The 17,526-nt window shown below is 36.6% G+C and overlaps 1 protein-coding gene across 1 annotated transcript in view; it reads right to left on the reverse strand.

The window, feature by feature from the left end:
• LOC127430768 (protein AATF-like) overlaps positions 1-17,526 on the reverse strand; it is a 31,927-nt gene that overhangs the window by 2,778 nt on the left and 11,623 nt on the right. The window contains exons 5-11 of the mRNA XM_051680818.1: positions 16,339-16,453; positions 15,274-15,496; positions 13,833-14,000; positions 12,971-13,054; positions 9,715-9,782; positions 9,559-9,639; positions 7,897-7,968 (exon numbers count right to left, since the gene is read on the reverse strand). Coding sequence (XP_051536778.1) covers positions 7,897-7,968; positions 9,559-9,639; positions 9,715-9,782; positions 12,971-13,054; positions 13,833-14,000; positions 15,274-15,496; positions 16,339-16,453 — 811 coding nt within the window. The remainder of the gene's footprint in view (positions 1-7,896; positions 7,969-9,558; positions 9,640-9,714; positions 9,783-12,970; positions 13,055-13,832; positions 14,001-15,273; positions 15,497-16,338; positions 16,454-17,526) is intronic.

Raw genomic sequence — 17,526 nt, forward strand, 5'->3', positions numbered from 1 at the left:
GGCACTCTTATCAGCTCGACCTTAGCAAGCCACACACAGGGTAATGCACAAGTGCACGCTAGCTTGATCTTATTTACATAACAATCGGTGAACTACAGTAATAATGATGTATGTCGATGCCATCAGAGAGTGACCATTGACCTTTGCCGATATGGGATTCTAGATGACCTTTTCCTTATGTGAGGCCAGATACGCTCATACACACAAACATCTCCCAGCCTGCTTACACAACAGCACAGAGCCATATCTCAACAGCAGCTCTATAGCCCTGACACGCACCACTGGCCCCATGAATGTTAATGTCAGTGTTGCGGGATGGTGAGCGCGCACACACACAAATACACAAGGGCAAGCAAGCAGACACAGGGCATCTGGATTCTGCTAGGGCTTAAGAGATAATCACAACTGCCCGTGATGAGGTCATGAAAAGAGCTGAGGACTCTGGGTAGGATGAGCGTGCTAGGTGAAACAAGATATAATGTTCAAGCGCCTGATGTATGAACCAGGGTTCCCACACTTTCACCAATACATTTCCATGCCCCTTTTCGGTCATTTACTGGATTATATTTATTTAAATTGAGACCAATTGCTAAAGAATCATTCAGACCGATATGTGCATCGGTTGGGCCCATTCATTGAAAAGAATGGACTTAAAAGAATGAGTCGCTCACAAATTAGACATCAACATGGCTTGCAAGTTTTACTTGATACGGGAGCAATTTATAGCCGATAAAATCTGTTAGACAAGAGAATAGATAGAAAAACTGATTTTCACTCCAGACAAATTCCATGACTTTTAAGATTTTATTAATTTCCACACCATGAATGTGTGTATATTCTCTTTTACTGGTGAGAACGATTTGGGCCGAGTCTAGAATAGTGTTCATTTTAATACGCATTTCTTTTTTTGTAGTCCTTTGGACAAAAATGTTCTTTAAATTTAGTCAGTGTTTCATCATGTCATATTCATTCAATTTAGTCAATTTTACTCTAACAAAAATGCGCGACATGAAAATTTTTTATCAAACTAACAGACCAAACTTTATCCCTAAGGAATGCAGATTACACATTCTGACTAGCACGTCCCATCATAGTCTGCGCAAACGTAAACTTTAATATTGTGTTTAAGATGTGGATATAGCTGATTAATCTCACTTATATAGGAGTGAGATAATTAACCCTTTAATAAAGTTCACTGTACAGGTGTTCAGCTCAGGAAGCTTAAGTGAGGAAATCCTCATTTAAATCAATTCTTTCTACATTTTTATTTCTTAAAAAATAAACAAAAACAGTGTTGCAGTGTTATGTTTTTTCTCATCATTCTGTATTTTCATCAACAGCATGTGTGATGAGGAGGAGGGCGTGGCGGGCCGTGAGGGTGTACGCCCGGCGCTGAGTTGCCTAATCAGCGGGAGGGTGATATGGTAAGAGCCGGGACGCCAGAGAGAGAGAGACTCACGTGGCCGCTCTGTGTTTTCAGTTTATGTTGGTGTCTCAAAGTTTTGTTGAGTTTTAATTCGGTTCCCGAATCATCCTTTCCCGAACTGTTACAGCATGTTTTAATTAAACCGTTTGATTATTGTCATGATGCATCTTTATCGTCTCGTCAAAATCAAAAAACCCTTCATCAACGGACATTTTTGTCAGTAATTTCATTGACCAAACCATCACTGGTCTAGAAGGGAACCCTCAGTACATGTGAAATCTCGTGAGAGTCGTATGCGGCTTTCATACACTGTTTATTTGGAAGCTCGTCCGAAAACCAGCCGAGCACAGGCTCCAGCACCATTCCGGTGGAAAAAGGGGTCACAGAAACCCTACACCTACCCCTAAACCTAACCCTTCCGCTCCATGATTATTATTCAGTACATTTAGCTTACTTTAGTATTTTAGGGCTGTCAAAGTTAAGGAGTTAACTAATATCATTTAAATGTGCTAAAGTCCGTTTCATTTCTCAGGGTTGTATGTGTTTATCGCTATCTAGTGGCATTTTCATGTTCAATGAAAGCAGTAGGGCTGGGCGATGTGACGATATATATCGTGGTGACGATATTAATAGTCAGTCGATAGAGAATTTGCCATATTGTGTATAGTGATATGTAAATATCCATGTGTGCGGTGTGGACTTATCTATGTGGGCAGGACTTCACGCGAGAATTTAAAAAACACGGGCAGGGCTTTTCCGGTATTGAAAAATGTTCTGCCGCCACCCAAGCAAATTCAATGACATTCATGTTGCGATCGGTGCTTCAAAAGTGCTAAATATTCTACTCATCTGACACGCACATCTGTGTTTCACGCGAGTGTCGCAATCTCTGGAGCATGGAAGTGCGTGCGAGTCCAGTGGGATCACTAGTGCTACTCAATCATTTTTGACCCAGGAAAAATCCTAATGGAGAAAGACATCTCCACAGAACGGGACAACTCCCAAAAAGACAAGAAAATGAAGAGGAGATCGTCATTAAAACATCTGTTGTGTGGGTTCACAAAAGCAGACTCAGAGCAGAAAATGTAATCTGCAAACTGTGTCGCACAACGATAATCACTCGTAATTAGAGCTGTCAGAAAAAACGCGTTAACGCATGCGATTAATTAAAAAAGTTTAACGTGTTCATTTTTCTTAAAAACGTATTTACCGTTAATACAGCATAAACACACGTTGGGAAGGGTGGAACCTTTGTAATGTGTCCGCCTGGACTCAATACACTGATGCACAAATCACCACACACCAGAGCCCTTCTACCAAGGGGAGCCTACAAGCTTAGCATAAAGCGGCGGTACTGTCGTAACACGTTAGTTGATGTTACACACTCTCCTATGATAGAGGTTGTTATCTCACTAAATGAAAGAATCTCTGCACACAAATAACAGCCCTTCAGTGATCAATATTTGATGTACAAAACAAGCCCAGGTGGGACTTGTGATAAAAATCCAGCTGATGTAAGGTGCATTTTAATTACCACAGAAGCACGTCAAGTCTTAACTATCACCAAAACATAGAATGAGACGTTTTGTCTGCAAAAGCATTTGATTAATAATTAGTTATTTGTACTGTAACAAAACGCCAAACAAATCATAAATATTAATGATTTCTCACAGGAGCAGTTTTGGAGCTAATAATAGACAACTTTTTTATTTTTGAGCAAATCTCTGCTGTGTGTGATGCTCTCATGGTTTTAAATTTCTGAAATATCGAGTTATGCCACGATATGGTTCGTAATATTTTTTTGGTCCAATCCCTAATATAAACCAATTTTTATTGGTTTACCAGAAAACATTTACTATATTGTGATACATACCTTTATCGTGATATAAAATTACTAGTGCTGTCATTTCATTACATTTTTTTAAGCGTGATTAATCTCATAATTTTTCATAGTTAATCGCGATTAATTTAAAAGATTTTGAACATGCTGAAATTTGAGTCTGTATATACTTTTCAGGCTGTCAACACCACTTTAAACTCCGTATTAAGGCACTTAAAGACAACGTCTCATTCTGCGTTTTGGTGATAGTTAAGACTTGCCGTGCTTCTGTGGTAATAAAATTGTGCCTTACAGAGGGTGCAAAGTACTTGATTTCTGTCTCAAGTCCCATCTGGGCTTTTTGTACAAATATCATTTGGAGCTCCTTTCTCCATCACTTGATCAATGGCATGGAATCGCTGTTGTGAAGTGTGTGTGTTCTGGCATGTGCGTCACTTTAATGGCCCCGGGTGGACACATCGCAAAGGTTCCACCCTATTACAGGCAGTGTTTAGTACTCCCATGGAGCTAAATAAAATGTCAGAATCTAGTGTCAAATCGGTAAAGCTGTTAATTAAGATTATGAAAAATTAACACGTTAAATATTTTAAATTAATCGCATGCATTAACACGTTAATTTTGACAGCTCTAAAAATTACTTATATCGTGTTATAAGATTTTAGTCATATTGCCCACCCATAGAAAGCAGTATGTAAATTGGTTTCAAATGTTATAATATTCTGTGTAGGGGAGGGCAATATGGTAAAACAGTATACCAGTAGAATTGTCAACTGATTTAAATCTGAGTATCATTTCTGTTGCAGTTATGCAAAATGCTGTCACGTGGTAAGGAATGTGAGTTCCGCGTTTACTTAACATTTAAAAAGTCTTAGAAAGAATCTTAACGAAAACACCAGAATCAACCGTGCATTTACACTGGCGGCCAAAAGTTTGGAATAATGTACAGAGTTTGCTGTTTCGGAAAGAAATTGGTACTTTAATTCACCAAAGTGGCATTCAACTGATCACAAAGTATAGTCAGGATATTACTGATTAAAAAACAGCACCATCACTATTTAAAAAAAAAAAAAAAAGTCATTTTTGATCAAATCTAGACAGGCCCCATTTCCAGCAGCCATCACTCCAACACCTTATCCTTGAGTAATCATGATAAATTGATAATTTGGTACTAGAAAATCACTTGCCATTATATCAAACACAGCTGAAAGCTGTTCGGTTCGTTAAATGAAGCTTAACATTGTCTTTGTGTTTGTTTTTGAGTTACCACAGTATGCAATAGACTGGCATGTCTTAAGGTCAATATTAGGTCAAAAATGGCAAAAAAGAAACAGCTTTCTCTAGAAACTCGTCAGTCAATCATTATTTTGAGGAATGAAGGATGTATAATGCTTGAAATTGTCAAAAAACTGAAGACTTCATACAAAGGTGTACACCACAGTCTTCAAAGACAAAGGACAACTGGCTCTAACAAGGACAGAAAGAGATGTGGAAGGCCAGATGTACAACTAAACAAGAGGATAAGTACATCAGAGTCTCTAGTTTGAGAAATAGATGCCTCACATGTCCTCAGCTGACAGCTTCATTGAATTCTACCCGCTCAACACCAGTTTCATGTACAACAGTAAAGAGAAGACTCAGGGGTGCAGGTCTTATGGGAAGAATTGCAAAGAACAAGCCACTTTTGAAACAGAAAAACAAAAAGAAAATGTTAGAGTGGGCAAAGAAACACAGACATTGGACAACAGATAATTGGAAAAGAGTGTTTTGGATCTTAACCCCATTGAGCTTTTGTGGGATCAGCTAGACTGTAAGGTGTGCGAGAAGTGCCCGACAAGACAGCCACATCTATGGCAAGTGCTACAGGAAGTGTGGGGTGAAATGTCACCTGAGTATCTGGACAAACTGACAGCTAAAATGCCAAGGATCTGCAAAGCTGTGATTGCTGCATGTGGAGGATTTTTTGATGAGAACTCTTTGAAGTAGTTTAAGTAGTTAATTTTTCATGTTATTAATATTCTGACTATACATTATGATCAGTTGAATGCCACTTTGGTAAATAAAAGTACCAATTTCTTTCCATAAGAGCAAAATCTGTACATTATTCCAAACTTTTGGCCGCCAGTGTACATCAAGTAATAAAACTGTGTAATATGTCTTAGTATGATTAAACGCCAGAAAAACAAAAAAATATATTAAGACACTATTGCATAGAAAATTGTAATAATAATATATCAATAATAATGGTATTATTATAATTATATATAAGAATTATATTATTATATTACATTAATAATAATTATATTAGGGGCCTGGGTAGCTCAGCAAGTAAAAATGCTGACTACCACACCTGGAGTCGCAAGTTCGAATCCTGGGTGTGCTGAGTGACTCCAGTCAGGCTCCCTAAGCAACCAAATTGGCCCGGTTGCTAGGGTGGGTAGAGTCACATGGGGTAACCTCCTCATGGTCACTATAATGTGTGGTTTTCGCTCTTGGTGGGGCACGTGGCGAGTTGTGCGTGGATGCCGTGGAGAATAGCGTGAGCCTCCACACGCGCTACGTCTCCGTGGTAACACGCTCAACAAGCCACGTGATAAGATGCAAGGATTGACTGTCTCAGACGAGGAGGCAACTGAGATTCGTCCTCCGCCACCCAGATTGAGGCGAGTCACTACACCACCACGAGGACTTAGAGCGCACTGGGAATTAGGCATGCCAAATTGGGGAGAAAAAAAAAATGTAATAAATAAATAATAATTCTATTATATTATATGATATATTTAAGCAAATGACTAGACTAACATGCGGGAGAGTAATAAACTTGTTTTCAGAGAATGCATCTAGAATATGTCTTAAAGTCTGGAAAAAGCTTGTACAATTTTGCTTCTCAGTTAAATATTTCTTGTTTAAGTTCAGATATATGACTTAAAACAAGATAAAGATGCTGATTAAGAACATGATTGTTTGCAGTTTCATATGTCTTATTGACACCTATGACATTTACAGTCTTCGTCCTCTCCCATTTTCCTAGTTTCTAATACTGTTACATGTAGGGCTGGTTATTGGCAAAACCTCATGATCCGAAACGTAATGTGATACATATGTCACGATTCAATATATCTCAATACACTGCAATATCATAATTGTATTGCGATTGAAACTTTTTCAGTGTGTCCACGAGAAAAAGGGAATTATGCAGGTTCAGCTTTGATCTCTCTCACACCTCATAGAAGTGTCTCTAAACGTGCTATGAAACTTCACTCTCAGAGGTTGTGTTTTTTAATTTTTTTAGATGACCTGCTTCTTCATTATTGAAATGTGGACATGATTTGGTACAAATATGGCTGAAGAAAATATTGATACAGGGATCAAAAGTATTGATACAATACTGTGAGAAAAAGCATTGCAATATATGATATATATCGACACAGTCCTAATTATATGGTAGAATCACGTGTCTTGATGGCAATTTGCATATGGCACTGTGAGCTCCATATATGGTTATTACGGGAAGGAGACGAGGTAGGGAATAAAGCTTGTGCAGGTGTTGTCGTAGGGTTTGAAAAACCTGAAATCTGACGTTTGTACATACGCATAATTTCAGGATGAAACCTACACTAAGTTTAATGCATCAGTGCCCCTGGTCTCATTGCTCCCCTTTGAACGTGAGCATCTCTTCTAGAATCAGAATGTATGCTTTGTGTGATCATGTCAGTGAGCCGTAATCCTGGATACTGCTGGTGCATTTCTAACAGGGATTGAGGATTAAGGATGAGCCGGTTAGCCTGGCCTTAGTCCTGGCCTTCTGGGACATTAGCACCTCAATGTGCATGTCTCTCTTTGTCCTCTCTGCATTAAACAGGGCCATAGTTTATCTATTAAGATTTGTGGTCTTTAGTGGCAGAAGGCTTGAAGGGACTGAGGACAACAGACTGTTGACTTCCTCAAGCTGCTTTGATGTAGATTGTCTCCTTGTCTTGATAGAAATTACAGCTCTTCACATTTCTTGGTCTTTCATATCATGCCTTTCAAAAACATATTGCAGCAGTACTATGACACAGCGAGTGCCATAATACAATTTATATATATTTATATAACCATGGTTTTACTATAGTAATACTGTTACTACAAATAACATGGTTAAATGTACAGTATTTCCATTTGTTTTTCATGTACTACCATATGTAAGGGAAAGTTCACATAATAAGCACAAAACAAAATGAAAAACAAATAGAACCTACAGAAAAATGCTTTCATGAGCCATGGGAAAATATACACAAAAACAAGAAGGGGGGATTAAGAGTGAAATCTAAAATGTGTGAGTGTTTGTGTATGTGCATATCTCTAGAGTGTGTTTGATTAGCGTGTGCTCTGTTTGAGGAGGATTACTGTTGGCTGACAGAACAGAGAAAGCCAACACAACCATTAATTAAACAGATTCACATGCATAGAACTACCACTTCCTGCTCGAGTTCTCAAACTACACAGCAAGTGTACACACACAAATTAACAGAGCTGGGAATGACATGAGGGTGAGTGAATGATTGGGAGAACTATTCCTTATAACAACTACATGTCAGTATCTTTAAAAAGTGAGGTTTCAGCATATGGAAAAATATAACATGTGACTAACCGGGCATCATCATTCATGCTGCTGTTGTCCACAGGAGCCATGAAATTCACCAGCTTACTGTGAACATGGAACCTGGCAAACAACAAAATAGATATTATTGCTGTAATGCACAATCAACTCATAAAAATATATAGATAGCTAAAATAATAGCTAAAGCTCAGTAAAGGATATCGTTGAATGACAAGTATAAACACAAACAGTCATGATGAGTAAATTGAATTGTGACTGTGAATACACAGCTTGAGTGGCACTGAACTCATTTAAATGATGAACGGTAGGACAAACATGCAATTAAAAAAAGATGTTTGATGAGAGATGATATCTGCTGTTTAGTCAACAGAAACCCCTCTCACTCCTGTCTGTGTTGATTACTCATCTGAATTACTGAGATACTGTTAAATGCCACACTAATGTAATGTAATGAAAATAAATAGCTGAAAATGTTTTGCTATAGCATTAAAGGGATAGTTCAATTAAAAAAATGAAACTTCTCTCATCATTTACTCACCCTCATGCCATCCCAGATGTGTATGACTTTAGAAGAATATCTCCGCTCTGTAGGTCCATACAATGCACGTGAATGGTGACCAGGACTTTGAAGCTTAAAAAGCACATACAGGCATCATAAAAGTAATCCACACAACTCTAGCTGTTTAATCCATGTCTTCAGAAGTGATATAATAGGTGTGGGTGAGAAACAGATCAATATTTAAGTCCTTTTTTACTACAAATCTCCACTTTCATTTGCAAATTTTTTCACATTTTGAAAGTGAAAGTGGAGATTTATGGTAAAAACGGACTTAAATATTGATCTGTTTCTCACCCACACCTATTATATCGTTTCTGAAGCTTCAAAGTTCTGGTCACCATTCACTTGCATTGTATGGACCTACAGAGCTGAAATATTCTTCTAAAGTCAGACACATCTGGGATGGCATGAGGGTGAGTAAATATGTGAGACTTTTCATTTTTGGGTGAACTATTCCTTGAAGGCCATCAAGAAAATGTCCAGTTCTTCAGTATCGACTCTACGGATAAGCATCGCCATTTTCATTCTTCACAAAGATGAAAATAAATTTGCGACCACATAGCAAATTAACTGCAAAAATATAATATCTATTATTTAAATATTTATAATTCTTAAATTTGTATTGTTGTCATCTAATGATTATATGACATAAAATGCTAATTCAAAATCGGTTCTGCATATCGGTTATCGGACAATTAAATGTAATCGGCATCGGTCCATCTCAAATTAAGAACAGCAGGACAACAAAAACTACCATGATGTTTGAAATACTTCACAATTCAAATTCCAAATTTTATTTTTTTTTTTATTTCTGAAATGACTGTTTAAAAGAAATACACAAACAAACTTAATCGTTATTGTCAGAGACAACTGCTACCTCGTATCGGTGCCAAATCACAATGCAAAAATAATGTTAATGGCCCTAAAATACTGTACTCTTTATTTTCTTCATGCAAAATTTTATTTCTTGTATTTTCCTTTTTATTGTGCCGTGAAATATTACCCGGACATGTTCCTGACAGGTTTCATAAGATTGACCCTTACTGAGGTCCAGGCGCACAGAAATTGGAAACTCATGGGTAGGCCTACTTAATGCCTCATCTCTGGTGTGCATTGAGAGTGAGAAATCTTACCTGACCTTCCTGCCTTTGCTGGCTTTGGTGTCCACCTTCTTCTTAATTTTACTACGCAATTTCTGGATGGCAAGCCACTGCCTGTGAGACCAGAGTTTGGGTTATTATGGTCAAATGCATACATGAAAGCATGTACACACATGCACACACACTCACCTTCCCATGGCCACTTGATCATTGGGGTCTGATGCACTTGTTTTGCGCTCGATAAGCTCTCGAAGGAGCTTCGAAACAGAAGAGAGAGGGAGAGAAACAGAGGAAACACTGAATTTGATACTGAAATACATCAGAGAACACAACAGTTAACACGGCGTTGCAGTGGCATCTCAGGCTCATTATTTCAGGCCAAAAACATCCCAAAGATTTGGAGAACGTCATGCACATGTGTAACGAGCATTCAATGATAGCCTGAGGGGCATGTTTGCCTTTACCCCATAACCAGTCAAAAGCTTTGACCACGTGCATGTCAAGCTGACATGGTCCTTCGGATGTTACCGTTCTTGAGTGCAGACATGCAATGTGAACTTAACATGAAGGCGGACGAGCTACCCCACGCATAGCAAATGAGAACGATTAAATGGCTTTAACACAACAGACCTTAATAATTATAGAATTTCTACTGTTGTCTTGTATTATGGACATAAAACAAGATTAAAATGCCAAAATTATATTATTTTTTAAAATAAATGTATGATTATGCCACACATTTTGCTAAACAGTGCCACACCAGCCCCTAATGTAGAGATGCCACTGCTGTGTTGACTGATACAGTACAGTACATGATACACTTTCAAAAAACACTGAACACATAACACTGAAACAATAAAATTCATTCCAAGCATCTCCTGTATATTTTTATTATAATAATAATTACTGTTATTTTTTGTTTAGAGGCTTGGGTATTTTGTGATTTATGAAATTTCTGATGGCAAATATTTTAGAAGCATGGCTGCACAGATTTGAAATGCCCCACTGATTGGTTCAAACTTCAATTCAAACCTTTGGGGAAATAGGAGTGCCACTTTTAAAAAATGAAAAAAATAAATTAGCAAGTTCTTAATTTGAAAATGAACTCCTTTGTTGGTTTTCTTTGTCCATTTTTCCAATTCAGTTTAAAAATATGGACAGATGATCAGTGGAAGTTGCCAATGACAATGAACGCTCCCAAAACTGTGGTTATGTGGCCAAGAAAGCCTTAAATAATCAACTATGTACTACAATACACGTGTGCGCTACTTGAAATGTTTGTACAAATCCATCAAACTCCTTGCGATCTTGGCGCATTTAACTTTGTTTGCATCGCATTTCAGCATCTCATGCCATAAACTGTGATTTTTAGAACACTGGTTGAAATTTTGAAAAAGCGTCTTGCGATTCCTGCATTCTATTGTGCTCTGTTCAGCTGTATTTGAACACAAAAATGCATCATCTGTGAAAGACGCCTTATTCTTTTAATTCTTTACCCCTAACTCTAACCTTAACCCTACCGCAGCCACTGTACAGCTCACTCTTTCATATTATTATAGTACAGCCCAAAACTGACTGCAAAAACATCAACGATTATTACAGAATTTATGTACAGGTCAGGGGCATGATGAATAATTGTGTTCATTTTTTTATTTTACATATTATTTTTCATATACAGTGGCAAGAAAAAGTATGTGAACCCTTTGGAATTACCTGCATTTAGGTATAAAGGTCTTAAAATATGGTTTGATCTTCATCCAAGTTACAATAACGAACAAACACAATCTGTTTTAACTAACACACAAATGATTGTATTGTTCTTGTACATATTGAAAACATCATTCAAACATTCACAGTGTAGGTTGGAAAAAGTATGTGAACTCCTAGGCTAATGAAATAAAAAAGCTAATTAGAGTCAGGAGTTGACAAACCTGGCATTCCATTAATAAAACGAGACTGGAGGTGTGGGTTAGAGCTACTTTGACTTATAAAAAGCACTCAAACATTTTGAGTTCGCTATTCACAACAAGAATCTGTTGACTTGGACTATGCCTCGCAAAAAAAATAGATCTCAGAAGACCTACAATCAAGAATTGTAGATTCTTGTAAATGTAAATACAACTTTAAAAGAAATTACTGTTTTCTTCACATTACTTGCCACTGTAGTTAATCAGACAAATTTAACGCACTAATCAGAACATACTCCAATAAAATAGAATCATACTATGTGTGCAATCTTTGAATCTTTTAATTTAGTGGTGCACTGATCAGGAAATTTGAAGCCGATACCGACCTCCCATTTTTAAACACTAATATCGGCCGATACCGATTTTTTTAAAGTGTCCTTTGCCACACTTTTTGCAAGTTAAATTGTGCACAGTTATATGTTTATGCCCCACAGAGTTAAATTATGGTAACACTTCACAAAAAGGTTCCATTTGTTAACATTATTTAACAACATTACTGTAGTTAACATGAACTAATGAACTTAACGTTAGTTACAACATATACTATTAAATTTTTAAAATCAAAAGTTGTATTAGTTAACATTAATGCACTACGATCTAACATGAACTAAAAATGAACAATTGTATTTTTTAACTAACATTGATTAATAAATGCTGTAAAAATATATTGTTCATTCTTTGTTCAAGATACCTATTCATGTGTACTCAGATTTGTATACACGTTTATTTGTTGTTTAATTAGTTTTTATACCCGTTTATACTCTTTATCCTCTTCATGCTCACAGTGCAGCAAGTCAGAATTACTACCATAATGACTCCAGAAAATGGGCAACTTAATATTCATACACGTGTAATTCTTACACATTTTTAAAAACAAAACAGCATATTCATCTGAAACAGCAGGTCTGAGAGTTTAAATTCATGAATACTTAGAATTGCCAACAACTCACCCTCCAGCGGCCACTCAGTCATGCATCAAGAGCTGAGAAAACGCTCATTCATTAGAGTAGCAGTGTACGTGTGATTCCCTGCATGCTGCGAAAAAGATAGGCCTGAATCTAGGCATGATCGGCCGATTGCTGATCACAGATTTAAGACGAAGATCGGCCGATTTAGATCAGTGGCTGATCGATCGGTGCACCCCTATTTTCATTGATGCATTGCAAACACATGCTAAAGTTTATTTCAACAGCTATAACTGCAGCAGAAGAAACAGAGAGTGTTCCATTATTGCTTGTTGGGTTTCCATTACTCTTCCTCTTGTCCACAGAGGCTGAAGATAAAGAACCCTCAGACAGGAGCACTCTTTTACATCAGTTCCTGTAGAGCCCATAACCTGACCTCCATCAGTCCATCTGCCCCCTTTAAATCACAGCTATTGTCTCCATGCAGATGCAGCTACTTTTATCAATTGTTATTGTCACCATTGCTGATAATGGCACAACATGACAACAATTCCACCGTGCCTGTTTTCTTACCTGGTGGTAGAAGTCATCGTCATCAAAGATCTCCTCATCCAGATTTTTGAGATGCAAATTAGCTTTCAAACCCAGATCTGCTGCCTGAAACACCAGGGAAAGCATGCAATCAGTCTAATACAGTTACTTTTAAAAGTAGCATGTTACATTATTGTGTTTCTCCTAATAAAAGAAAGCAATCGCATAACACTGTTACTTTTTCTCGCTTTACACTAGCTGAGGGTCTCTTTCTCTTCCAAACTGCTGTGAAGTATGAATAATTGTTTGTCCCATCAATACACTGAAGAACATTTTTTTGTTTTTCAATAAAAAAAAAAGAAAAAGAAAAACAAATGGTGAAACGCAAAGGTTTTGGTCTGCCATGAAAGTTTGCATGCATTATTCAGGCCTACATGACTTTATAATGGGGAATGAAGAGGTTTTCAATTGTGTTATTTATTTTAAAAACTCTGGAATTATGGTGAAAATTCAAAAAGTAACATGTTGCTACTTCCTAAAAGAGAATCTGATTATGATACACACACTCAAGTAGAATAAACTTGTGTGTAAATCATTCATGATTCCATTGTTGTGTAAATATTGCTATTGCATTCAAAAGGATAATTCCAACAATAATTGTTCAACTAACGATTTGCACACAAATGTGTTCCGTTGGTGTTTCATGAATAAGCCCCATTAATTCCAAGGCATTACAAATTGCCACTTCTCTACTAAATCTGCCTTACTCCTAAAATGCAAAACTTCCAGGACTACAGTTATATCAGAAATCATTCTCATCTATTGAAATCAATGACCAACCTGAAGCTACAGCCCTGAACTATAGAGCAGCCTAAATTAAAACAGAATCAAATGCATGTCTTACCTCTCCTTCAGTTGTGTTGCTGCTGTCTATTTCAGAGACGGTAGGCTCTGGCTTGCCCAGAACTCTGTATTCAGACCTGCATGTCTGTGTGCGTCTCACCAGCCTTTCTTTATCCATTAACACCTGCTCCACCTGTGTCAGAATATTCCTGTCAAAGGCTCCAAACCCCTGTGTGATGGGCGAGAGCGAGAGAGAATAAATTACTTTTAGAGTAAACAGAAGCAGTCAAAATGACATGTCAAACAGTGACAGCAATGTCCTGCTGTGTGATGTGCCATACTTCATCTACAGCATTTTCTTTTACTTTTAAAATGAGTATGCATGCAGATTTATGAATTAATTTCATATTAAAGAATTAGTGCATTAGTGTATAGGTGTGGATGAGAAACCGATCAAAATTTAAGCCCTTTTTCTCCACTTTCACATTCTTCTTTTGTTTTTGGTGATTTGCATTCTTTGTGCATACCACTACTTAATGGGCAAACAGGAGAATCATATCGCTTCTGAAGATATGGATTATTAAACCACTGGAGTCGTTTGGATTACTTTTATGCTGCCTTTATGTGCTTTTTGAAACTTCAAAGTTCTGGTCACCATTTACTTGCATTGTATGGACCTACAGAGCGGAGATATTCTTCTAAAAAAATAAATGTATTGGTTCAGCAGAAGAAAGTAAGTCATATGAGTATATGATGGGAGAATTTTCAGTTTTGGGTGAACTATCTCGTTAATTTAAAAGACTTCAAAGGACATTTGTATTTGACAAATATAATTTGCAGGACTATGAAAATGAATCGAAAAAAAATTCTTATTTGGTTTTAGTATGTGACTTTTCCATTACAACAAACAGCACATTCTTGATTCATACTTTTGATTAATATAATATAGTACTTGCAATATTATTCAAAATGTAAAGCTTCTCAAAACTGCTTGAACAGAAATTGGTAAAAAGCTTAAAAGAAATAATAAAAACATGAGGAAAATATAAGTAAAATATAAGAAATAAAAAATAGTTCCACCATAAAAAATAAATAAATTAAAAAATCACTTTTGCTCACATTGTAATTTTTTATTTAAATTTAGAATTGGTCACCTTTTGACCAATGATTTCTTAATGACTTTTCCAGTCATTTGTGATTGATGGATATATTTTTTTTAATAACTGTATAGATATTGCATTATCAAAGAACACTTTATTTGTGCTGAGCATAACAATCATTAAATACATTTCCATGACTTTTTAAGATTTTATTAATTTCATGGCTTTTTTAGGCTTGAATATCACAATTTTAAAAATCCCAGGTTTTCCAGGACTGTGGGAAACCTGATAGTCCAATATGATCTTATACATTACATTTATACAGTTAAATACATTTACATTTTTCCCCATAATATTGACAATGGAAAGGACATTGGCATTGAAAGTCTGTGCTGTTGTTACCTTATTGCTCTTGCCCACTGTGAGCCGCGTCTTGTCGTACCATTTCTGCAGCGTGGCATCCTGGTAAGGCAGAAAATCTGCGAAACGTTTGGCCATGAAGTTGGGATACTCTGCCATCTCCAGCTTTCTCTTGAGGGGTCTGTTTCGACCTGCATTTTTCTCATCATCCCCATTTTCCATTTCCTCCTCATCACTCATTATCTCTTCATCATCTTTACTCTTGCTGTGTGTCAAATAACAGTGCCATTCATATAATGAAATGATGCATTTAAGCTGTACAGTTTGAAACAAGTAAACAATGTTATGTAATACAGTTAGCATTCAAAGAAAAACCGAGAAACATGCATCAGTCTAGAAGATGACTTGTTTATTCATTATTTGAACTGTAGGAAATGTATGCATGTAAATAAAAAATATCAATACAAGGATTTAAAGTGTCAATACAGTATCATGAGGAAAAGTATTGCAATATATTGATATGTGGGTGTATTCTAGAAGTGAGTGTGGATTTTGTTTTTCTTGTGCTTTCAGGGACCAAACATGCCAAAACTGTAATAATGTTTCCATTACAAAAAAGTCACGATACTGTGCCAATACACCCATATATCAATATATTGCAATACTTTTCCTCACGATACTGTATTGATACTTTAAATCCTTGTATTGATATTTTTTATTTACATGCATACATTTCCTACAGTTCAAATAATGAATAAACAAGTCATCTTACTAAGTGCAAACACTAAAACTCAGTATTCTATGAAGCACCTGGGCAAATGTGAATTATAAAACAGATAGTTCAGACTTCAAATTCTGACTGTTCAAGCCTCGTTCAAAGCTGTTGTAAAATAAATACAAACAATGCTTAATGTAGTAATAATGCCTATTATTATTATTATTATTAATCCCCCACTGTAAGAAACACTGCATGGTATAACCAGAGTACATGTCCAAAAAACATGCTAGTACCACAGGGTTAGGTTAAGGTTAGGTTAGGTACTGGTTAGGGTGCTGTATTGGTACTGTGCTATTAGAATGTCCTGAATAAAAAGCAGAAGGTGATACCTCTTGGCTCCCCAGGTCTTCCCTTGGGAGATGGCTCGAGTTTCTGGGTTTTGGTAGAGCAGCAGATCTTGGAGCTCCAGTAGAGACCTCTGCAGAGCCTTCAGGGCTTTATGACCTACCATAAGTAGATATACAGATCTTATCAGCACATGTCTGACCATAGCATCAATTCTGCACACCTCTGTAAATATAGAGTCATTACAACTCAACTCCGTTGATCTTTCTCATCCCTGTACTACATTAGTTAAACCAGCGACTGAAAACCTTCCAAGAAAAAATAAATAAATTGCAGAACGTAACCGAAAACGGGAACAAGGTCCATTTCAATTGTTCCGGAGTGAAAACTTGGCAAATGGTTAATAGCCGGTCAATTTCATTCCAATAATTTTTTTCATAAAAACCAAAGTCTAAATGGTTTATTACAATAAATTTCCAGAATTACACAACTTCCTTTTGACCAAAAAATTAGTCTTCTCTCATTTTGGTTGAACATGATAATTATGTTCTCTGATTCTGAAGGAAACAGCTGCATCACACATTTCTTTGCCTTAATGCACGTTGTGGATGTAGCCTTCTGTGACATGCATTTTAGACAGCTATATATAATTACTACGTATACATGCACTGTTAATGCAGAAGCAAGAAAAAATATTGAAGTAAAAAAGTACATTTCTCAGATGTTTCCGAGTCTTCACTGAATTATTGTTAGATATGATGCATTAATACAGATTTGATGCTGCCGGGTTCTGATCGAGAAGCAGATCTGTAATTAAAACAAAATAATTTGCATAAGACGAGTCCAAACACGCCCATGCAGTGTGCATGCATGCATGCAGGAGAGAGATATTTTGGTTGTTAATTATTTGAAGATGGCCAGATGTATTTTTGGAATATTTGGGGATACATTTAATATTAAAAATAAATGCATTGAAAAGATGTTAGTTTATAAAGGCTCTTATTACATTGCTTGTCATGATTTTTATGCTTATAATTCCCCCACATTGGGAAAAATAATGTATTGCTTATTTTCACTTAATTTGGTTGAAGTCCATTATTTTGAGCATGTTTTTCCCCAGACCAGGGAAAATTATTTTCTTGAGAGATCTGGTAACACTGAAACTAGTACATCAGCCACCCTTAGCACAAAGTACCGTCATTTTAAAAATGAACGTTCTTTTATTTTGTTCT

The sequence above is a fragment of the Myxocyprinus asiaticus genome, chromosome 3 (genome assembly GCF_019703515.2).
Source record: "Myxocyprinus asiaticus isolate MX2 ecotype Aquarium Trade chromosome 3, UBuf_Myxa_2, whole genome shotgun sequence".
Taxonomy (NCBI): Eukaryota; Metazoa; Chordata; class Actinopteri; order Cypriniformes; family Catostomidae; genus Myxocyprinus; species Myxocyprinus asiaticus.